The sequence below is a fragment of the Aegilops tauschii genome, chromosome 6 (genome assembly GCF_002575655.3).
Source record: "Aegilops tauschii subsp. strangulata cultivar AL8/78 chromosome 6, Aet v6.0, whole genome shotgun sequence".
Taxonomy (NCBI): Eukaryota; Viridiplantae; Streptophyta; class Magnoliopsida; order Poales; family Poaceae; genus Aegilops; species Aegilops tauschii.
This window is the reverse complement of record NC_053040.3, coordinates 483582781-483605445: the sequence shown is the minus strand read 5'-3', so window position 1 is coordinate 483605445 and position 22665 is coordinate 483582781. Positions and strand designations below refer to the sequence as shown.

The following is a 22665-nucleotide window of genomic DNA, read 5'->3' as shown; positions in this document are numbered from 1 at the left end:
TGGTCGTGACACTAGTTCAAATAAAGCGAGATGACTAAGCAGATTAATGACTAATCTCAGAACTATATCCGAAATGATATGTTCATAGTTCCAAATATATTGCTCCCATGAAGACTTAGAAAATAACTCCTCTCTCTCTCTCTCTCTCTCTCTCTCTCTCTCTCTCTCTTAAATAACACAGAACACACAGATCAATGGAATGTCAATAATGATCAAGGTGCAGTCGCACAATCAACAAGACGGGAATAAAGTAAGTGAGAGTTAGGCTAGTCATAGTGGAGAATGCATGTTACTACCTTAGTGGGTAGTGTTATAGGTGTGGTAACATAGTTGTCTTATTTATTACTTTGTAGAGTCATTTTGCATTGGAAAACGCTATGTGGTGGTAACATATTATGTTACTCTATTTGCCACTCTCCTCATTAACTACTTGCCACATCATCATTTTTGTTTATGTGGCATCTATGTTACTCCCACTATGACTAGCGTTAGCACAAATTAGGGCAACTCCAACGCGGATCACCAAGCCGCCTGCAAATGTCTAGGCTGAATAGTCCAGACATTTTTTGTCATCCAACGACGGCACTAAAATTGTCCAGACCAACCCGAAAGTCCGAAATCCCATAAACCGGAACCAAACTAGGGGCGATTTGCGGGCAACGTCGCTTCGCTCCAAAATTACTCTGCTCTGCAATCCCACCAAAATCACTTTGCTCTGTTTCCACTACATGTCTCCTCCCCCCCTCCACTATGGCCAGCTCGGACAGCCAATCCGGCAGCGCATCCGGCAATGAGTCTGATCCCATCGACTGGGATGAGCTCTTGAAGGAGGAGGATTCTGACAGTGAGGCACCGGACGACGAGGAGCTCGCGCTCTGCATTGCCCTCTAGCGATTGCAGATGGACAGGGGCGGGAAATCGAGCTCCATGTCTCTCGTAGTGGCTCAGCAACCCGTCGCGCTCCGCGCCACTGCAGATCCGTCACTGGCCATGCCCCTCGCCTACCTCTCCGGACCCATCTCCTCTCGGGCAGTGTTGGGTGCTCGTGCCCGCGCCGAGCTAGCGGACGAGTACGCCGGAATGGGAAGCGAAAGCCACACGCCACGAGAGGCAGCAACGTGCAAAGGGCGACAGAGGCTAGTTCCTCCCACACAGGCGTGAGGTCTTGTCGTACCCACGCGATGCTCGAGCATGGGGCAAAAGAGAAGGTTGTTGCTGGGGGGGGGGGGGGGGGGGGGGGAAGCGGCCCGTCTCAAGAAGGACCTCGCGTTGCCCGTCATATCGCGGGCATCATCTCACTGTCAGACGGCGGCGGCACGAGGAGCACCGACACGACGACGACTCTCCGGCCGTCGATGCCTATGCGGACGACTACTGCCGTTGCTCTAGGTGACCGCAAGGGGAAGGGGGCTGGCGAGGAAATGGTGATGTCCGGCGGCCCTCTCCCTTTATCTAGTTTATCTAATGTGTCTAGTTTATCTGCCCGGTGATGAACTTGCTCTTCGGGGTTCAATTGTACAATAACTTGCTCTTTGGGGTTCGGATTGTGCTATATATATATATATATATATATATATATATATATATATATATATATATATATATATATATATATGTAGTATGTTGGTCTACGTTGTTGTGTCATCTAGGTAGTTGCATGAATTGTATATGGATTTGGGTGGGTGACATTTAAGAAGCACAGCCGCGAACACGGAGAAATAAGAGGTGATCGGTCGTTGTCCGTGGACGCATAGGGTGTCACATTTGACAATCCTGGGTTGCGGATGCTCCGAACGTAGGAAAGGTTTGCGGCGCACACGAACTAGTTGATGCATACGTACACGACAATGACCAAGCGCTTTCAGTTTGGCGGAGACGACAGGCACGCGGACTGCATGCGATTGGCAACCAAGAAGGACATAGATCGTGCATGGTGTCATGTGTGGCCACACTTGGCACGGGCACTTGACACGGTCGTGCTCGGCGTCTCCTTCCATGGAACAGCTAGCTAGCCAGTACAGCACAGGTGGCCAGTGGTTCGCGGGCCAACAGAAGGAAGCAGCTAGCTAGCGGCTAATCATGGCTGGCTGACGAGAGCTGAAACCTGCACTGCATGATCGTCGTCGTCGTCGTCGTCGTCGGTCAGTTGCTTGCTTTGCGTCGCAACGGCAGATGATTCCAACGGCTGGATAAAAGGCAAACGTACGTGGTACGTCGCCATCGTTATCGCCGGACCCAGCAAAGAAGAGAAGCCTCCTCGATCCAGAGCGAGCATGCCAGCTAGTGAAGTGCACCGGCGATGAATAAATCGTTGCGTACGGGATTTCCGTTGAAAAAGCTCTGTCGTTGCCTTCCATGGGCCTTGGGCCGGGATGGTTATTTTTTTGAGGCCCTGGGCCGTGATGGGTCGAGTCTATTTGAGCTCACAAGTGGTGTGGGAGCGCAGCTGTAAGCGGAAGTCCTCTTCTCCTAGTAGCTCATAAACAGTTAAAAAAAACTTCAAAAAGTCCTCATTTTTTCTCTAGCAAACTCAAATTTCATCATGAAATGACATTTTTGAAAGAGTCATGGCAAAAAAAACCAGCACTCGAAAATTTTTAAAAATAGCATTTTTGAAGTATCAATCTTTTTTTTATCACGACTTCCACGAATGTCATTTCATGAAAAATGTTTGCAAGCAAACAAAACATTTGTTAAAGTTTGACAGAAAAAAATCGTTTTATAATTTTACTATTTCATTAGGGGCATTTGAGCTTGGGAGCAGATGGCCCGCGTCCAGTTGTAAGCTCAAACGACAACTATTAAACTTGTGAATGAATTAACAAGATAAAACGTAACTCCCTTCCTCATGTTCTTCTTCCTTCTCTCCACGTCTCAATTCCAATCCTCGTCCTTAATCCGTTGGTCATTCCTCGGCGAGGAAATTGCACTGCTAAATGACTCATGTGAAGTCATACTACTAAAAGTACAGTATTTCAGTTGTTATTATTGTGGTGTGTGACGGCATCGACTTTGCAAGCTACATTTTATTTCTAATTTTGGTATTTGTTTTGTCAAAGAACATGCTATTTGTAAGCATTGTGTGTTAGCTGTTTACTTTCTTTGGTAAGTTGTAGTAGCTGCTATTCTTTCTTTGGTAAGTTGTTAGGTTGTCGGTTGCTATAATTCATGGCCAATTGACAACTTTCTTAATTTAAAGGCGGACTTGTCTTGAGCCTTTTAACAACGTCACAAAAATAGGTGTGTCCTTCTTGAGGAAGATATTGCTGTACGAAATTAGTGTCATTTTACAGTTTATAAAAAGTACTGGTAGCTTTAAAAATTTACTTAAAAAAAAACTGTGGGACCGTTAGGTAGATCCGATCAATGCTTAGACTACACTCACAACCTTTTTGTATACGTGAATGGTCTGATGACATTATTATCTTATCATTGGGCTGTCAAGTACATGAAAGAGACGCTTACAAACAGAGCGGTAGCTAGATCTCACCAAACATTGTATGGTTAGTCCGAATTAACAAGAGGGTCACAGCCTTGGCATTGTTGTTGGTACTTCTGCCCCATGTTGTTGTTGTTGCTTGCGTTGCCGTCACATCGAATGAACCAAACCTCTATATAAAACACATCATGCTTACTTGTTTTTCTTTGCTCCTGCAAAAAAAAGAAGATCTATCGAAAACTTAGCCATTCGATTCAATAGGATTTTGATCGATTTGATCGTGCCATAGAAAACCAAGTGATATTTTCAAGGTGTTTGAGTGGAAGCTACATTTCTTATGAATTGTATTTAAAAGGAATCCTTAGGGATTTTTTTAATCCTACAAAACAAACAAAAATATATATATTTAATCCTACAAATCAAAAGACCAATACAACTGGAATTTCCAAGCCCTATATAATTTTCATGAAAAACTTTTGAATCAAATAAGCCCCAGCTAAACAAAGGAACAACGGACGCTCGTCGTGTGGTCGTTGCACAGCTCACAAGTGGGCCACGCCATGTTTCTCTCTCTGCCGTTCTTACGTACAATTGTTGTGTAGCTCTTCAATTTTAAATAAATAAAACCGCGCGTTTTTCAGACCAACGACACTTTTCTTTCAATGGCACATTTTGAATTTCATATCCAACGGCTAGGCCGAGCATGATAAGTGAGAGCAGTGGTGATCCCGGCATTGGGGCAAGCCAGGGCGGCCGCCTCGGATCTCCAACGACAGACGAGGGCAATCCCCTTACCTACTAGCCAACAACATGCCATCATCGAGCTCTGTCGTATTTTGTCGGTCGCCGAGATAAACTTCCATTTCGGGTCTCCAACGACGGAGCAGGGTGACCCCCTTACCCAGCGACCAACGGCGGGCGTAGCATCCCAGGCTCCGCCTCCGTTGGTCGCCTTGATAAATTTTCATTCCTGGATTCGCCACTGCGCGGGATGAAATTGGGTCGTGAACCAATATTATCAAAGAAGAATCGACTATTATTCGGTGGCAAGTCACATCACGCCCTGAAAAGGAATTTTCTCCTGAGTTGCTGAATCAATTCCAAACACGCCTGAAGCCGTCATGTCGTGGTCGCGCCTAGTTGCAACCCAAGCCAACCCAAGCCGCCCATCACACCAACCTACACGATCTCGCCCCGCGCCACCCGCCGCGGCTCCGGGTTCACGTGGAGCGGGTGCCGCCGCTGCCGCTGACCGGCGGCTTAGCTAAGCCGCCGGCCCGTCCAGCTGCGCCACCCCGTACCTGCCAATATTTTACTAGTCGCGGTTCCGCCGGTCGCTATCCCCTCCGTGGCTGGCAGTGGCGAGGAGAGGAGGGAAGTCAACACACGACTTGGCCGGTAGCCAGCAGCCAGCAGAGGAGTCGGAGGAGTCGGAGAAGGGAGGGTGGTGGGCGGGCAGTCGCCGCTCGCGCTCGGAGATCGCCGAGAGATCGCTCTCGCCCTCGCTCAAAGATCGTTTATTTATATAGCATATAGCCATCGCTGCTGCCGCCCCCCGCCCCCGCCCGGATCTGGATCTCACTGCATCTCCCACCTCCACCCGCCCCGCCCCTTCCTCTGCCTCCCCGTCGCCGTCGCCGCCGCCTGGGCCAGCCATGGGCGCCGCAACCGCGGGCCAGCAGGCGGGCGGGACCCCGGACAAGCTCCGGCACGTCGAGTCCATGTCCGAGCTGCCCTCCGGCGCCGGGACCATCTCCGGGATCAGCGCCGTCGTGCTCGGCGAGTCGCTCGCCGACGAGGAGCACGACCTCGTCTTCCCCAGCGCCGAGTTCTCCGCCTCCGCCCTCGTCTCCTCCCCCAAGCAGGTACATACATATACACGCACGCACCCACTCTGCTCCTCGATCGCTAGATACTGCTCTTGCTGTCAACTGCGGTGCTTGCTTTAGCCCACGAATGTCTTGTCCTGATCATGATCAAGACATGGCTGGTGGCGGATACAAGTCAGTAAGACAGGGGCATTGCCGATTTTGTGTTCTACCGACAGATCGTACACAGAGATAGCAACAGGGACTGGGAGTTAGGATGCATTTTTCATCTTGATTTCAGTGCTTCCTTTCTTTTCTTGCTGCGTTCGGTCTCATGATTGTGATGCCTTAAAGTTGTGATCTCTCCTGGTGTGTGGCGCAGTACAAGGAGATGTACGAGAGGTCCATCAAGGACCCGGCCGGGTTCTGGTCAGAGATCGCCGACGCCTTCTACTGGAAGGAGAAGTGGAACCCCAGCGAGGTCTGCTCCGAGAACCTCGACGTCAGCAAGGGCCCTGTCCACATCAGTGTAGGTGTCTTCTGGTGACGGCTGTTGACTGAATTTTAGTATTTCTGGAGACTGTGAATCATGTGATGGTTCTTGGTGTTGGCCAGTGGTTCAAAGGGGGCAAAACCAACATATGCTACAATGCCGTCGACCGCAACATCGAGGCTGGGAATGGGGACAAGATTGCAATGTACTGGGAGGGCAATGAGCCCGGTCAGGATGGGAAGCTCACCTATTCTGAGCTCCGGGAGAAGGTTTGCCAGGTAATGATGCATATACCTATATCTGATTGTTTTGTGAATGGACAGTAAATGTGCTATGGGACGTCAATGCTCTGCGTCTTGGAGGTTTGGGGAAGGTGCTGAATCTGAATTTGTTGTTTTTTGCTTTCTTCTAGCTTGCCAATTACTTGAAAAGTGTTGGTGTCGGCAAGGGGGATGCCGTGGTGATCTACCTACCGATGCTGCTGGAGCTTCCCATTGCCATGCTTGCGTGTGCGCGTATCGGTGCTGTCCATTCGGTAAGCACTGCAACTGCAAGCTCCATTTGTTATCCTGGTTGGTCCTGTTTGCGTTTATGATGTGATGCACCCCAAATTTCCCTTCAGGTTGTGTTTGCTGGCTTCTCTGCGGATTCGCTGGCCCAAAGGATCGTTGATTGCAAGCCTAAGCTTGTGCTCACTTGCAATGCCGTGAAAAGGGGGCCCAAGCCCATTCTTCTCAAAGATATAGTGGATGCTGCTCTGGTGGAAAGTGAGAAGAATGGATTCTCTGTAGGTATGTACTAGGATCGACTTCTGTACTGCATAAACAATCGGAGCTGTCGTTGGGCTTCTGTGGCAACACTCTCACGCTTGCCATTACTGGGGTTAATTTTGTGTTGTTGTGAAAATTAGGTTCAGATCCATATATTGTCAGTGGTTGACAATGGGATCAGTAGTTATGATGACTTACTAAATCATTGACAGATCCATATATAACTGAACACTGTCCAATATATAGTTTGCTGATGCTGACTAATGACTACTGTTGTGCTGAGCAGGTATTTGTTTGACATACGAAAACCAGTCAGTAATGAAGAGGCAAGACACAAAATGGCAAGCGGGAAGGGATGTTTGGTGGCAGGTGCATTTTTTTCCCCTTCAACAGCAACTTGTCAATATTTCCAATATGCATCCTGTATTTCAGAGCAGGCCTGCATCCTCAGATAACAGAAAATATCAATTAACCATTATTCCTTGGACATATCTTTTAGGATGTTGTGACCAATTTTCCTACCAAGTGTGATGTGGAATGGGTGGATGCGGAGGATCCATTGTTTCTTTTGTACACGAGTGGCAGCACCGGAAAACCAAAGGTACTTTAAGCTACACTAGATTATCCTGTTGTCACGTTACTCGAGTATTAATCTCTGTTAATAAATTTGTAGGGTGTTATGCATACTTCTGGGGGCTATATGGTGTATACTGCAACAACATTTAAGTATGCATTTGATTACAAGCCAACAGACATATACTGGTAAACAGAACATTTTGTTTTTGACTTGTATGAATATAAAGCATGTCCTTTGTTTGGGGAACTACTAATAGAAACTGCTGTTTTTCCCTTATACCTTCCATTGTGTGTTGGCATCAGGTGCACTGCGGACTGTGGCTGGATTACTGGACATAGCTATGTGACATATGGCCCACTCCTGAATGGAGCTGCAGTTCTTGTTTTTGAAGGGGTATATATTTCTAAAAGCTTTTCTATTTAGGATTTTGTGAAATCATGACAGCTCAATCCAAATTTGATGAATGGAAGAAAATTCAGTGGTTTTAAGTTTTCGGGGTTGTCATTATGTTTGACGTGTCTTTTTGTCTGACAATTCATAACAATCCACTAGACTTTTATGTTTAGAAATTGTACTTGTTGTATGTATTTCTTAAAACTCAATTTGTTTGCTTTGATAATTTTTGTGGGGCTTGATTTTAATTGTACTATGCCTAATTATGCCTTTGAATCATGTACATGTAGACTCCAAACTACCCTGATGCCGGTAGGTGCTGGGACATTGTGGACAAGTACAAGGTGTCGATATTTTATACCGCGCCAACACTCGTCCGTTCACTCATGCGCGATGGTAATGAGGTATGCATGATGTTCTTTAAGCCAGCTCCCAGTAATGTGAACAAGCCATTGATGCTGGATGGCATTGTGTTTAAGACCCCTACTATGCTCAAGTCTGTCAATCTGGTTGTCTTGAATGGAGGGAAGAACTATTCACTATTCTAAGTCGTCTAATTAAAAATCTTAAATGATTGCAAATCAACCATCAAGTTCAATATTCTCTCAATTTTTATTGTTCACTAGATCTCAACATTTGCCGAACAGCTGGTTCTAGTGAACACGAATTGAACTGTCTGTTGGTTGTTGGAAGCGTGTGCTTTGGAGCTTGTCTGCTTTTATATCGATATATCTGCATCTGACAACCCAGTCAACCTAACATAACATACCAATAATTCACTCACTGCTTATTACATATGTAGTTACTTAAGTTGCTAAGAAGCTCGTATGACTTAACAACCAGAAGAGTCTCGAGCTGTTCCTACTGTGCAGAACTGTTAGATTTAGTGATTAATCGATAAACACTTGTTCTCCAAGTTTGAGCTATTAACTATCGGATTCCATGATATGTTTTTGTACGGAACAACTACAGCGAGCTATTTATTGCCAATGATGGTTGGAAAGAATCCAACGAGGAGACTACAAATATGAAACACTGAAAATAAAACACACTGGCTGTAATATGATTTGGATAGCATTAAAAAAAATCATAGTGGTCACTCTGTAAACCTTTTTTATATGTATGTTTGGTGTGGATGTTGCTTTTTTTTACTTATTGCCTGATATGCTTTTGCAGTATGTTACACGCTACTCTCGAAAATCTCTCCGAGTCCTGGGAAGCGTTGGTGAGCCAATTAATCCTAGTGCATGGAGGTACATGGATAAGATCAAGTGTTAAAAGAGTAATACTATCCAGGGACACTTATAAGAGGTTGTTCTCATGCGTGTTTTACTTCATTTTAGATGGTTCTACAATGTTGTTGGGGATTCAAAGTGCCCCATATCAGATACTTGGTGGCAGACTGAAACTGGTGGCTTCATGGTAAGTGCCTCTTAAAAGCTGACACTTCTTCGCAATTTCTTTTTCATGGGAGATAAAGTGACTGATCTTGAAATTAATATTTAAACTGTTGTAAATGCTCTCTGCAGATGACTCCTTTACCTGGTGCCTGGCCTCAGAAACCGGGCTCTGCAACATTTCCTTTCTTTGGTGTGCAGGTAAACACAATTTATCTGTGAAATACAGACATATGACCATGCATTTTCTCTAACACTCTTTGCTATTTGTATGGTTTACAGCCGGTCATTGTTGATGAGAAAGGACAGGAGATTGAAGGAGAATGTAGTGGATATCTTTGCATTAAAAAATCATGGCCTGGGGCTTTCCGGACCCTCTATGGAGATCATGACAGATATGAGACGACATACTTCAAGCCATTTGCTGGCTACTATTTCACTGGTGATGGTTGCAGCAGGTAACTTGTTGAAGTATTTCCACCAAACATGTTATGAGATCCAAGTGCATTTCAGTTTTCCGCAATACAGCTACTTCTCTTTCTCTAAACAGTTTAGCAAATTATATGTTTATCTCAGGGACAAGGATGGTTACCACTGGCTTACTGGAAGAGTAGATGATGTTATCAACGTTAGGTAAGCTGCTTATTTGGTTTGTTTGCTGTTTGCTAGAGTTTAAGTTCAGTATGTTTCTGTTGCAAATTGTTATACTACAACTGAGTTATCTTGCACATTTGAATGTGTAGTGGGCATCGAATTGGCACAGCAGAGGTTGAGTCTGCTTTGGTTTCGCATCCACAGTGTGCAGAGGCCGCTGTTGTTGGTGTTGAGCATGAGGTATGTCCCACTGATACTTTATCTATCCTCCCCTGTACTCCTGTATTTTCAATCCCATCATGTACAGTACTTGTTGTCATATTATCTGCTTCAAATTTCTAATAAAAGAAGTCCGTCAGGTCAAAGGTCAGGGAATATATGCTTTTGTAACTTTGGTGGATGGCGTTCCTTACAGTGAAGAACTACGAAAGAGCCTCATATCAAAAGTCCGCACTCAGGTATTTTCGTGATGCTTCTGGATGTTTCACATCTTCCATTCTAAAGCGAGTTACACCATCAGAAAATAAAATTCTGCCTTTACGTGTGCGACCCGATGCTTAAAATTTGTCTATTCAGCATGCCAAAATTGTTTAGAACAAAGTGAGTTCTGACCAATTCTACAATCACCACTTCACCAGCTATTATCACGAGGCCTGTAGTTCAGAAAAAACTAGTTAACACTCTTTGTTAATTAGTCAGATGAACATGCTCCAGGCTAGCGTCAATCTTATGTTGGCTAGGAAGACATAGCAAAGAATCAAAACATGCAGGCAAATCCAGAGTTAAAAAAAAACATCCTTATCAACTGAGCTCCTTCAATGCTATCTGTTGCCTGTCATTCACATGTTTTTTTTCTCCCTGTGTGCTAGATCGGGGCATTTGCAGCTCCAGACAGGATCCACTGGGCGCCGGGGCTCCCCAAGACCCGCAGCGGCAAGATCATGCGCAGGATCCTGCGCAAGATCGCCGCGAAGCAGCTGGATGAGCTCGGCGACATAAGCACTCTCGCTGACCCCGGCGTCGTCGACCAGCTGATTGCGCTCAAAGATTGCTAGGATGTAAAGAAGTTATGCGACTGTTTTTTCCCCCTATGTGGTTATGTGGTTGGTAGAAGGTTGGTTTTAGTGTTCATTGGTCTCCTTTTTAATTGGTGCAATTTTCTCCTGAGGCTAGTGGACTGAAGCGAGGTGTAATGTAATGTTCTCTCCTTGTGTTTCACTTTTGTAAACTTGTGTATCACATATCCGTAGAGTTCCGTGAATGTATTGATTGGCCGAATAAAAATACGTCAATAAAGGAAATGTCAACTGTGTAATGTTTCTTTTCGTGTGTAGAAACAAATGGTGTTTTTACAAGGCTGGTTTGAAGAAAAAGGAGCGCCTACTGATTAAGCAACTGAAAATGTCTTGTGCGTCGGTCATTTTTCCCAGGACCACTTGATCTTGATCCAACGGCCAAAAACACATCAGGGCACTACTCATCTTCAACCTCACCTTCTTCCTCCCATACAACCGCCTGCCTGCTCCGGCCCATCTGCTTGGCACCACCACCTGCGGCCGGCGGCGCTCTGCGCATGCCTCGCGGCACCACCCTCCCCCCATTCCTGTGCCCCCCCGGTCTCGACCCACATTTATTGCCGTCTCCTGCTCGTCCACACCGCCTTTGGCCTCGCGCGAAGCGGAAAAGATGACTAAAGCAAAAAAAAAAAAAAATCTCAGGTGCTTGATGATTAACAAACCGAGGATAAAAAATGGGGTGAACAGTCAAAGATCCGACTCCATGTCATTTTTCTGTTATGCCCTGGGCCTTGCTGTCTAAGAGAAAGGTGCAAACAGACGGAGAGTGCACTGGAAAAAGCGTTGCATACGTGGTTTCCGTTGCACGAATCATGTCATGTCGTTGCCATCCACATGAATTATTGCTCGGTTGTTCGAAATGCACTACTACTAGGAAACATGCCCAAGTGTAACAGGAGCCAAAAATATTGCGCCATACCAAATAAGTATGGCTCAATACCCCAACATATGAGTGTCTTCTATTTTAACACAGGGTCCCACCATGTTGCCACTTATTTTTCTTCCCACTCTCGCTGATGATGGCCGCGGTGTCCATGTGATCACAACGCATTCGACATGGTAAATCCCAAGGCTATGAACTTGCCTTTTGAATTCACAAACATTTGTTTTGTTTAGACGACATTTTTTGAAATGCATAAATAGTTTTTGAGTTCATGAACATTTTTTGACTCAGCGAACATTTTTTTGAAATTGGGGAACAAATTCTGAAACTCATGAATTTTTTTTTTTGCAAACATTTATTATAATTTCTTGGATACTTTTTAAAATTCATCAATATGTTTTTTATACGAGATTATTTATTTAAATCAACATTTTCTTATTTCCCAAACGTTGTTGTCAAAATTGTTAATTTTCTTATAATATGTGAACCATTTTTTAAAATCACCAGAATTTTTTGAATCCGCATTTTATGATTTCCTGAATATTTTTTGAATTTACGAACATTTTATGAATTCTCAAATATTTTTTTCAAAACTCACAACTTTTAATTTTTTTGAATTTTTGGAAATCCCAAATTCATTTAAAGAATGGAAAACAAAAATAGAAATGAGAAAAAAAATAAAATGATAAAAATAGGGGGCGTCACCATGAGTTGGTTGCTCGGTCATTCGGAACCCGTGAGTTTGTCATGCGAGAGCCATGCATCGACCAACAGCAACAGTTCTGTCTAGCTAGTTTTTTTTTATGTCTAAAAAAACTAGCTTTTTTTCTAGAATTTTCTGTCTAGCTAGCAAGTCAGTGAATTGATGGCAGTGTAGTCTTCAAATTGGGCCACTTAGGAGTACGTCGTAGGCATCCGCGTTATTTACGACTTCCTCCCACCGAAGTGTCAACTAATTTCGGATGGAGGGAGTATTTATATAAAATGGCATCTCTTATGCTTTTTCTAGGACTTGTTGGCTATGTGCATTTGGTTATGTAAAGGCCAAATATTCACTCGTTGCAGTTGTAGCACTTTGATCTAACATTTGAATGAAGAAAAAAAGAAAATGCCCTTTTATCAAAAAATCATAGTTTATACTATATAAACATCATGGTAGAAGCGGTTAATGCCTACACTATATATAGGTGGAAAATCGCAACGGGCGAGTGCACACGTTCCTTCCTAGTCTCGGCGCACTAAATCTTAGCTCGACACAAACAAGGAGATATTTCGTGGAGGATAAAAACAATGAGGAGATAATGTACGCATGATGTAAAAAAAGGGAGATAATGTACCACGTGAGGTGTGACTCACCCTTCCAATGAAAACCAAACCAACGCACTATAGAGCTTAGCTTCCAACTCCATAATGTCCTCCACATTCCCAAGCCAACAAACATATATATACCTTGCACTCGATGCCACAAGGATTCACGCACATCACTGTGTATGTTAGATATCGCCAACGCGCGTGAGCTCACACTCACCGAACACTCAAATGGGGCGCGCCACCACCTGCCTGGCCGCCTTGCTGCTCGCCGTCACCTTTCTGCTTCCCTCCGCCGCCACGGAGTCGCTCAAGGCCGTGCAGACGGACCAGGCGGTGACTAAGAGCGGGTCCTCCCCGCCGGTGCACTGCTGCAAACAGGAGGAGGAAGTGGTGGCCAAGCCTGCCCAGCTTATTGTTGGCGATCTAGCGGACTTGGCATCAGCGGAGGAGCAAGGCCAGAAGCCTAGCTCTCACCGGAGTAACAAAAAGAAGATCCACCACGACGACGACGATGATGACGATGATGGTGGTGGTGGTGGTGGTGGTGATGATGATGATCATGATGGCGACGACGACGACGACGACGATGGTGGTGGTGGTGGTGGTGGTGGTGATGATGATGGCGACGACGATGATGACGACGACGATGATGATGGTGACGACGATGATAATGATGATGGTGGCGACGACGATGACGACAATGGCCGACACCACTCGGGCCACGACTGTGACTCAGGCTCTGATTGTGATGGTGATGACGACAACTCAAAGGGCAGGAAGAAGAAGCCCTCAGCTCCAGAGAAGAAGGGAGTCCTAGGAGGTAACCGGTAAGAAGAACGACAAGCTGCCTAAAGTGACCATATATATGGGCGTGCGAGCTTCCATCGCCGTTCAAGTCATTACTTGCTTCAAGATCATGAGAGCGAGCTTATCTTTAAACATGTATTAGCCGTAAAACTCTGTACGCGCATGCACTTTAAAGTTATGTATCTCGCTACAGCCTACGGACAATGAAGTCTCTGCATACAAATAAACGCATCACTCGGTATTATGCCCTCTGTTTATAAACATAAGACGTTTTGGCAGTTCAATCAAACATCTTACACTTAGGAACAGAGGTATTACCTACTATGTGCACTGCCAACATCAGGGGATCCGGACTGTAGCGGCAACCGTGTTAAAGGAATATGCCAATAAAGGAAAATGGCAATCATGTTACATTTTTTATTTTAGATTAGAAACAGGGAGTGTTTTGTCAAGACTGGTCTTGGGAACAAAAAAAAAGCTCTAAACAGTTGTGCTGTTTTAAAAAAAAGGTTTAAACAGATGGAGCAGCATGAAACAGAGCGAGTGAGCATGCAGTACAAAGCTGCGTTTGTTTTTTTGAGAACCGCGTGAATAAATGCCAGGCCCATAACCCTGGCTGGGCTGGGCTGGGCTGGGCCGAATCACCAAAGAAAGCCCTCGGTCCAGCTGCGTGAGAGGAAAAGGAGCCGACCGACATCGCCGGCGGGAGGAGGACAAAATGCTGGCGGAGATGGCGCACCTTGTTCCGGGCCACATTTCTGCCAGCACAGGAAGGAGGAGGCCGACGGCGAGCACAGCAGGCCAAGGCGCCACGCCACGCCACGCCGACGTACGGCCTGGCGGCCGCGCGAGGCCGTCCGGGTGGGGCGCGAGAGCTTCAGAGGTGCGTGCTCTAATTGTGAACGGACCTAGTTGTTTCTCACAACCTATGCGACGTGGATTAGCGGAACCTATGTGCCCTTTGGTTGGAACTTTGCTACGAGATCTCGAGTCGAGGTGCCCTGGATGGTGGTGACCGTGAGCAGCGACTAGAGTGGGCGCAAGGTGTTTGTGAAAATACCTGCAAGAAGAAACCAGCTGCTGACCTACCTATTTTTCAATTTTCAATCCCTTGAAAGAAGAGGGAGAGGAAGAGAGGGAGAGAGAGAGAGAGGGAGAGGGGGGAGAGAGAGAGAGCTCCCCCTCTCTCTTTCGTATTTCTGTTAACAAATGTGTTGCACGCTGAAGCATGGGGGCATGAGGGATGGCAGAGTGCTTAACCCAATAAAGAGGTGACGCATATTTCTGTTAACAAATGTTCTTCAGGGTTCACATTCTCCTACATAAGTTTCCTATTTCTGGACCGATGGCACCTGTTTAGTTAAGGGTTATATTACAGTATACTTTAAGCACTTTCAGTCAATGTGACAGGATGCCTTTTTTTCTTTCTAGTTAAGCGTTGTGTATATTTTCTAATGTGATTTGAACTTGCTTTTCTAAATGATTTCTGTCAAACTTCACAAATGTTGCTTAGTCTGGCACAATAAAGCGACCTATCCGATAACTCTGACTATTATGCTTGCGCTTATAAAAAACTCCATAGTAACTAAGAGACATATTGCGTGCAAAATTAAGATATATATATATTCTACACAATCGAAATGACAATTGGCCTAGATTAAGAAACAATTGGCTTGGAGTTAGATAGTAGATAATTGTTAGCTCATATAACAAATAGTTTGGCAGACCGGGAGGCCGTGCGTGGTACCCGTTCTTTAAGTATAACGAAATTTGGTTATACACTTATACAGTTATACTACCTGTTTTTTTAAGCATACAAAATTTAGCTGGTTAACTTGCCTTATTTTATGCATCCAAAGTTCTTGGTGAGAAGTGTCTTTAATACGAACATTTACATCTCTCCCATTTGCTGGAGCTACCGTACATGAAATACATTATCTATATTAAAACAAAGATTCTTGTTCTTCAAGGCAAAATACCAGTTTCTTATCCAGTATACAGTTGTAAAAAGTACCCACGGCATATACAGAGATTAGACTGCTAAGTACTAGCGTCCCTCTACTTCTGTAATGCTCATGTTATTTGCTGAATTTACAGTATTTTCTGCTGCTCCATCATTTCCATTGTTGTTTTCAGCAAAATACACAGACTCTTTTGGAGGTGGAAGTGATATATCTCCATTCTCCAGAAAGGACATGATTGATGACACGAGTGGCCGCTCATTTGGGCTGTCTTGAACACACAAAAGTCCAATATGGATGCACCGTACAGTTTCATCAGGTGAACAACTCCCCACAATTGACGAGTCAACAAAATCCTTTATGTTCCCATCCTTCCATAAGCTCCATGCCTGCATTCATCATATCTCATCCCTTCAAAGATGCATATATTTACTATACTTGCAGAAATTCGGACATGTCATTGTACTTACAGAGGCTATAATGCTGGGGAAGTCTGCTTTTAGGTGCACAGAGCTGGTCTTTGAGCCACTCACAATCTCTAGTAGTAAAACTCCAAAGCTGTATACATCAGACTTGACAGAGAACACTCCGTTCAAAGCATATTCAGGCGACATGTAACCGCTGTTTGAAGCATGTCCCAGTTAGGAGCACATAACATAATTTTGGTCAAGCACAAGAATAATGTATAAAGATCACTCATGCAGTATATCACTCACTATGTGCCAACAACGCGGTTGGTATTTTCTTGCTGCTGATCGCCACCAAATATCCTTGCTATACCAAAATCAGATATCTTAGGGCTTATTTCAGCATCTAATAATATATTGCTTGCTTTGAGATCCCTGTGAATTATCTTCAACCTTGAATCTTGATGAAGATAAAGAAGTCCTCTAGCTACACCTTTGATTATCTCGAATCTTGTTGGCCAATTAAGCATTGATTTTCTTGTGGCATCTGCTACCAATAGCATCAATTGAGGGATGGCATCAGTTATTCTGGTTGATTTCATGACTTACTGAAATTGGCAATACGTAAGCAGAACATACCGAAAAGCATGGCGTCCAGACTTTTGTTAGGTAAGTATTCATATATTAATAGTTTCTCATCTCCATGGATGCAGAAGCCGAGAAGTCTAACCAAGTTTTTATGCTGCAACTTCGCAATGAGTAGTACTTCATTTCTGAACTCCAGTACCCCCTGGCCAGAACCCTTCCTAAGCCTTTTCACAGCAATTTCTGTACCATCTTCTAACGTTCCCTGGACACATCCATTTTTAGGTCAAACAAGATGGAAATACAGTTATGTTGCTCGATAAGATAAAAATTCACGTTACCTTGTAAACATTGCCAAAACCTCCATGTCCAAGCTTGTTGGAGTTAGAGAAATTGTTTGTTGCAAGTACAATTTCTTTGAAGCTAATAGAAGGATACTTTAAGTTTCCGTCGCAAAGTTCAACTGAAGTGCTCGAAGTTCCTGACATCAGCTTCTTCCAAATTTTCTTGTTTCTTTGTTTGCCTATCAGGAACATTGATGCAAACATTATAATAAAGGAACATAGCACATAGAAATATGGAATAGCATTGGCCTGCACAATCATGCTTGAGGGAAATACACGGAGAAAAGTATGGAACTGTGTTCTACCTCCCAAGCAGCAGATCCAAACAAGGCACACCCATATGATTATGAGCAAGCTTGACACGACTGGTAGTGTAATTTTTAAAACAGTGCTCTTCCGCTTTTTATCTGCCAAAATTCAGTCTGTGAGCAATGATGATTTAAAGATATTCTAAATAGTCAGTTTCACAAGCCAAATACTTCTTGCAAGTAGAACTACCTGCACATTGTCTCACTTTCAAGCAATCTATTTGTTTCACATGAACATTTGCATCACGAGTATGGTAACATTTTGGACATACAAAACTTTTGCTTGACACTTAAAATTAAAATCTCACACAACATGGTTTGTTGAACTGGATGGAGTGGTTGTCATTCCCAATTTTTGTATACAATATAATCAGATGGCATAGACAACTTATGCCAAAACTTGAAGGTTTCCTTCTATAGGTATGTATATCTTGTATATGGACTTGGATTGTCTGAACTTGTAGGTGCAACTACATTTTCTATTAATAGGAAACAGATAATAACCCAAATTCAAGTCCAATAAAATAGGACTCGAACGAGGGCGGTGGGACTGTACATTCACTCTCCCGCCCATATGAGCTAGGCTCACTTCCTATACATTGACTGAGAGTGGATATATATAGACTTTGGAACTACTATGTCAGCTGCTGGTCAAATGTTTCCAGCCACCTCAGATGTCTGAAACATGTATTAGAAGTTGTTCCTTGATAAATTATTCAGATGGAAGTGTTTTACATACTAACTAACTTCGTAAACTTAACTGCAGTATTGCCAACTCCTGCATGCTCACATTTTCATTCTGCATCCAGTTGCTGCTAATCTGCACCCTCCAATTGGATAAACTGTTATGTTTTCGTATTAAAAATATTGTAGTGATTCACAGACAGCATATATGCTGTGCCAAACTGTTCCATCATATTGACATTATCAACTCTTTACCATCTAATATTTGCCTGCTACTACTAATTTAAACCTTTCTTGTACTGACATTCTAAATAGTACAAAGGGAGATATTATTGGAGCTCCACTGGACCCATAAAATAGAGGGTATATCTACCAACGCAAGCAGAGAAACAGAGACAGTAAACTGTACCACTCAATCCATTAACCCGGATATAGAGGTTCTGCCCTTGCCCAATGAGCTTCTCTGTGTCAATCAAATCTCCGTTCCATAATAGGCACCTAGTTTCATCCCCATTGATATCCTTGGTGCTCGTATTGGCGAAAGCATACGCCGTGCAGGAGCAGTTGCTGGTGCATTCTGCTATGCATTCATCTAAGCTTATATTCTTGACATGCAAGGACTCGTCGGGAACCTTCATGCTTGGCAAATTTAAGAAGCCATCCCCTTGACCACATCTTAGTGCTTCCATCCGGTGGCATCCCTGCGAAAATCTGTGGGCCGTCCAGTCTTGCTTGTTGTTTGGCTCAAAGCCATCAATACACTTGCATGTCACAATAGGCTGCGTGTTGTCGCAGTAACCAAATGGACCACAGTAACCAAATTTGTTGCATTCATGTTTAGGTTCTGATCGCAGGTCAGTCCATTTGGACATGTTGCTATTCCAGGTTCGTAACTTCATCTTGCCTGAGTAGTCCATCTTCAGTAGCACTAAGGAGACACTTGGTTCTGGTAGTCCAAAGGAAATGTACACCTCATCATCAATAGTATTCAGTGTGAAGTGAATTGTGGACTTGACACTCTCGACGTACCGCCCTACTAGCAAATAGTTATTCCACGCTGGACTTCGCCAGTATGGTGTCGAACCATTCCATGAAAAACGCCTCAGAAACTCATCAGGGTGTGCACCATATGAGAAGTTGCCCGGGGATGGGTCTTGGGTGTTTCTCCAAGAGACGAGCCGTTGTAGTGCATGCGTCTTGTGGGTGATCCTGAGGTTCATACCTGGAAGGAGAGTGTCGGTCGGGTAATCGAAGCTTTGCCATAAGATGATGCCCTGTGATGACCGAAGGATAAAATTCCCATTGTTATCAAGCGTGGCTTCTCCACCAGTTGCCTCTGACGATGAATTTCCTGCGGCGCTGATATCTGTCATCCAGAGAAGCTGGCCGTTGGTGTCTGACAGGGCCAGATTGGATCCGTTTGTGAAGGCCAGTGTTGCAGAAGAAGGATCAGCGATTGGCATAGCACGGTTGGCAACCCACACAACATTGTCTTTGGGTATGTTCTTGTACCATATTCCGACGTAGTAATGTTTTTTGCCGGAGCTGGACGGGGAGAAGAATCCCAGGGCAAAAGTGCCGTCGTCGGAGGTGATGGTGCTTCCAGCAGAAAGCGGCTTGTCGGGAAGAAGGCGGCTGCCGGATGATGCACACAATGGGAATAACCAAAATGACCAACAAACAAGGCAGATGATTGTGTGTATGGGAAGGGGATCCATTGCTATAGCGAACTATGGAGCTGGGATAATGGAAGCAAAGCAGTGGATGGGTTGCCTTTGGACAATGCAAATCAGACCTCCCGGGAGAGGCAGAGTCAGTCAAGCATATTATTTGTGGCCATTTTCCCACAGGAAGCTACTGGGAAAGTGGGAACCTTGGAAGTAGTCAAGGAGATATATTTACTAGGAAGTTTGAAAATGTTGGGTTGTGGTTGTTATCATCTGAACTATGATGGACTAGCCTTTCTCAGCAAATAGAATAGCATTTACTGGTCTTTTAGGTGTGACTGCTGGGTTTTCTTGTTTGAATGTGCTGGTTGCTGGTACAATGTTAGTTGGATTGCATACTTTATGAACAGAACAAACCCCTTTTTCCGGTTTTAGTATGTTATCTTGTTTAAAAAAAAACCGAACCTATCTTTGTGCGTATAGGTTGCAGGTAAATGTGAACATCAGTGGTGCAGGAATTTCCATGGTCTTCCCTTTGGGCTTGCATCATCTATTGTTTGACCATGTAAACTATAACTGGATAAGTTAAAAACACGGACAGATCAGCTCATTAAGGACACAATTTATTTTCCTTTGGGTTTCAGAAGAACGTCATTAAGCCCTGACTGGATGTACAAAGGGACCTTGCGCTTGTTTCTTAAAGGTCAAACTCCGTGGGTGGACTCACACATTCGTTCTGGTATTTGCAATTATAGAAGTTTGCCAGCTACGCATTTGAGTGTGCAGTCTTGCCCACATTTGCGCCCCTAGCTTTGCAAGAAAGAGCATTTTTTCTGCTGTCTTGTGCAACTGTCTGAATAGAGTGTATCACCTGTTTAGTGTCTCCTCATTTACCTGAAAAGATCGTATCACCTGAAAAAGGATTTTTTTTTTAGATGTCGACGTATTTATGTTATTGCAGATGCTCACAGTGCATTTCTTCCATCAAAATTTATGACTCGGAAATGATTTTTTGCAACAGGCATTTTTTTTCTTGCAAAAATGATTTACCTGAAAACGATCTTGGAAGCTAGAGAGTCAGCTATGCTGGAGCAACTCTATTCAGGTGAAAGCTCAGAGATTACAAGGCTGGAGCAACTCTGTATAATTTGCACACATGGGTAGCACTGTAGCAAATCAGAGGTAGTTTCAGCAGATATTCTTATGCTTGACTAATCGGGACATCTATGTGCAAGTGATCATCTGGCCTTGTTTTGCTGAGTCATATGGCACTAGAACTACCACTTGCTTTTTACAGTGAATGTAATAAGCATGCTTATCTAGTACTGCAGCTATGGCATAGCTGACTCTCTAGCTTCAGGGATCGTTTTTGGCAACAGGCATGGGTTTACTGCTGACTGGTAAGTGGTTATGTACCCTTTGTGTAGGATCTTCCAAATTATGCACGTGTTTGACGCTATTATATTTTGGGCGGAAATTCAGAGATCGCCCATTTCCTAAAACAACATGATGAGTAGGAAACATACTTATTCCCCTAAAACAAACACAGTGGCGGGTATATTCAGTTGACCTACAATTTCAACGTTTAGCGGAAGACAGTTGGCCTACAGCAATTCTTTTGGATATTGTGCTAAATTAAGGACACTTCATGCTATCATGAGAAGAGTATTTGGATACTTTAGCCAAGTAGGCCTACTCTGGCTAAAAAAAACATAAGCTTCTTTTGTTCACATAGGGTAGCTTTGTGTACATATAGTGCCAGGTCCCATTTCTGGCTAGCCAGAGCACACACAGTCATCTATTCATGATTACAGGTTTTTAGCGCACACACAGTCATTTAACTGGCTCATGGTCCGAAGCATCTTGTACTGACATAATTCTTGCTTGGTCTCTCTTGCAGTAACTTAACTGATCAGGCCCGTTAATGTTTGTTTTTCTTGTGCAGGCTGGGGGTTCATGGTTGTTGGCATCTTGTTATTCTAGCCTAAGGAGACTTTGTTTTGTCGCCCCTGGTAATTCTGTACTACATACGTCTTGTAGTCGGTTCATCTTGTAGCGATTTAGGAAGATGTTTTTCTTCTTTCTTGTAGAAGTGTAACGTTTTTTCCTGCCCGGATATATCTCTGCTGCATCGGTGTTTCATGTGTCGTTTCAATATCTTGTGAAAAATATGTTTTATGAACAGAACAGACCCCTTGCTTCAGTTTTGCTGGTTTTCTGAAAACAACCTATGTTTTGTGCGTATATACATGAGATTGCAGGTGGATGTGAACATCAGTGGAACAGGAAATTCAGTTTCCCTTTGTACTTGCTTCAACTGTAGATGTAGTGGAGTGACACATTATTTATCCATGGCCTCTGTAATTATAGAAGTTCGCCAGCCACGCGTTCGAGTGTGTAGTCGTGCCCGAGTTTGCGTCCCTAAGCTTTGCAACAAAAACGAAAATTTTAGCTGCCATGTGCAACTATGTATCTGAAAAGTATTCAGTGTCTTATGCTAGTCATCATGCTATTGCAGATGTTCACAGTCCACTTCTTCCGTCGCAAATGTATTACTCAGAAATGATTTTTCCACTGGATCGGAGGAGGGGAAGGCACGACCATATATACTCGTTAAGATGGCAAGGCTGGAGCAACCCTGTACAAGGTGCACGCCTGGGTGTTACTGGAGCAGAGAACATATTTGGCCAAAGAAGCAAGAAGAGGAAGAATGGCTATGTAGCATGTGCACGGGTAACCCTGGCAGGAGCGGTTAATTGCATACACTGTAGGTGGAAAATTGCAACGGGTGAGTACATCTTAGTCTGGACGATCCGACACCGACCACGATTCTGATTCAGACTCCGACCATGATTCCCACTCCGACCACGACTCTGACCATGACGACGATGACAACTCAAAGAGCAGGAAGAAGAAGCGCTCAGCTTCAGAGAAGAAGGGAGTCTTGGGAGGTAACCAGTAAGAATAACGACGAGCTGCCTAAAGTGACCATATGGGCCGGTGTGCGCGAGCTTCCTTCGTCCTTCAAGCCATTAGTTGCTTCAAGATCATGAGAGCGAGCTTCTCTTTATGTGTTATACAAATATTATTAATTGCAAAACTCTATATACATATGCACTTTTAAAATCATGTGCATGGCTATAGTCTACATACAACAAAGT

General features: G+C 44.1%; 3 protein-coding genes across 8 annotated transcripts; 2 read left to right on the top strand and 1 right to left on the bottom strand.

Moving 5' to 3' along the window:
- The first annotated feature begins 4547 nt into the window (after positions 1–4547).
- LOC109740012 (acetyl-coenzyme A synthetase, chloroplastic/glyoxysomal) lies at positions 4548–10786 on the top strand. The gene is made up of 18 exons (XM_020299059.4): positions 4548–5304; positions 5630–5776; positions 5863–6018; positions 6153–6275; positions 6363–6531; positions 6797–6879; positions 7010–7111; positions 7184–7272; positions 7390–7480; positions 7771–7884; positions 8657–8733; positions 8824–8902; positions 9010–9078; positions 9160–9335; positions 9454–9510; positions 9621–9711; positions 9831–9929; positions 10341–10786. Exons 1-18 carry the CDS (start codon positions 5095–5097, stop codon positions 10524–10526), a joined length of 2118 nt encoding a protein of 705 aa, XP_020154648.1. The 5' UTR covers positions 4548–5094; the 3' UTR covers positions 10527–10786.
- Positions 10787–12895: 2109 nt separating this feature from the next.
- LOC120966696 (uncharacterized) lies at positions 12896–22663 on the top strand. Of its 6 annotated transcripts, XM_073502618.1 has the most exons (5): positions 12896–14431; positions 15685–15828; positions 20526–20904; positions 21450–21516; positions 22023–22663. In XM_073502618.1, exon 1 carries the CDS (start codon positions 12970–12972, stop codon positions 13570–13572), a length of 603 nt encoding a protein of 200 aa, XP_073358719.1. In that variant the 5' UTR covers positions 12896–12969; the 3' UTR covers positions 13573–14431; positions 15685–15828; positions 20526–20904; positions 21450–21516; positions 22023–22663. The 6 variants fall into 6 exon arrangements, with proteins under 6 accessions (XP_073358719.1, XP_040249038.1, XP_045086100.1 ...); XM_040393104.3 differs by lacking the exon at positions 20526–20904; XM_045230165.2 differs by lacking the exon at positions 22023–22663 and having other exon boundaries at positions 21450–21731.
- LOC109740016 (G-type lectin S-receptor-like serine/threonine-protein kinase B120) lies at positions 14440–20512 on the bottom strand. The gene is made up of 6 exons (XM_073502619.1): positions 18242–20512; positions 16843–17244; positions 16556–16766; positions 16226–16463; positions 15980–16130; positions 14440–15898 (listed from the first exon to the last, which is right to left on the bottom strand). Exons 1-6 carry the CDS (start codon positions 19553–19555, stop codon positions 15596–15598), a joined length of 2619 nt encoding a protein of 872 aa, XP_073358720.1. The 5' UTR covers positions 19556–20512; the 3' UTR covers positions 14440–15595.
- Positions 22664–22665: the final 2 nt, after the last annotated feature.

What these genes read in the sequence shown, in the direction of transcription:
- LOC109740012 (XM_020299059.4), top strand. Translation starts at nt 5,095, where the DNA reads ATGGGCGCCGCAACCGCGGGCCAGCAGGCGGGCGGGACCCCGGACAAG. An exon ending in GAAGGGATGTTTGGTGGCAG is followed by an intron (nt 6,880 to 7,009) that starts GTGCATTTTTTT and finishes CATATCTTTTAG; the next exon opens with GATGTTGTGACCAATTTTCC. An exon ending in TATCAAAAGTCCGCACTCAG is followed by an intron (nt 9,930 to 10,340) that starts GTATTTTCGTGA and finishes CCTGTGTGCTAG; the next exon opens with ATCGGGGCATTTGCAGCTCC.
- LOC120966696 (XM_045230167.2), top strand. Translation starts at nt 12,970, where the DNA reads ATGGGGCGCGCCACCACCTGCCTGGCCGCCTTGCTGCTCGCCGTCACC.
- LOC109740016 (XM_073502619.1), bottom strand. Translation starts at nt 19,555, where the DNA reads ATGGATCCCCTTCCCATACACACAATCATCTGCCTTGTTTGTTGGTCA. An exon ending in GTTTTGGCAATGTTTACAAG is followed by an intron (nt 16,767 to 16,842) that starts GTAACGTGAATT and finishes GGATGTGTCCAG; the next exon opens with GGAACGTTAGAAGATGGTAC. An exon ending in AACCGCGTTGTTGGCACATA is followed by an intron (nt 16,131 to 16,225) that starts GTGAGTGATATA and finishes TGCTTCAAACAG; the next exon opens with CGGTTACATGTCGCCTGAAT.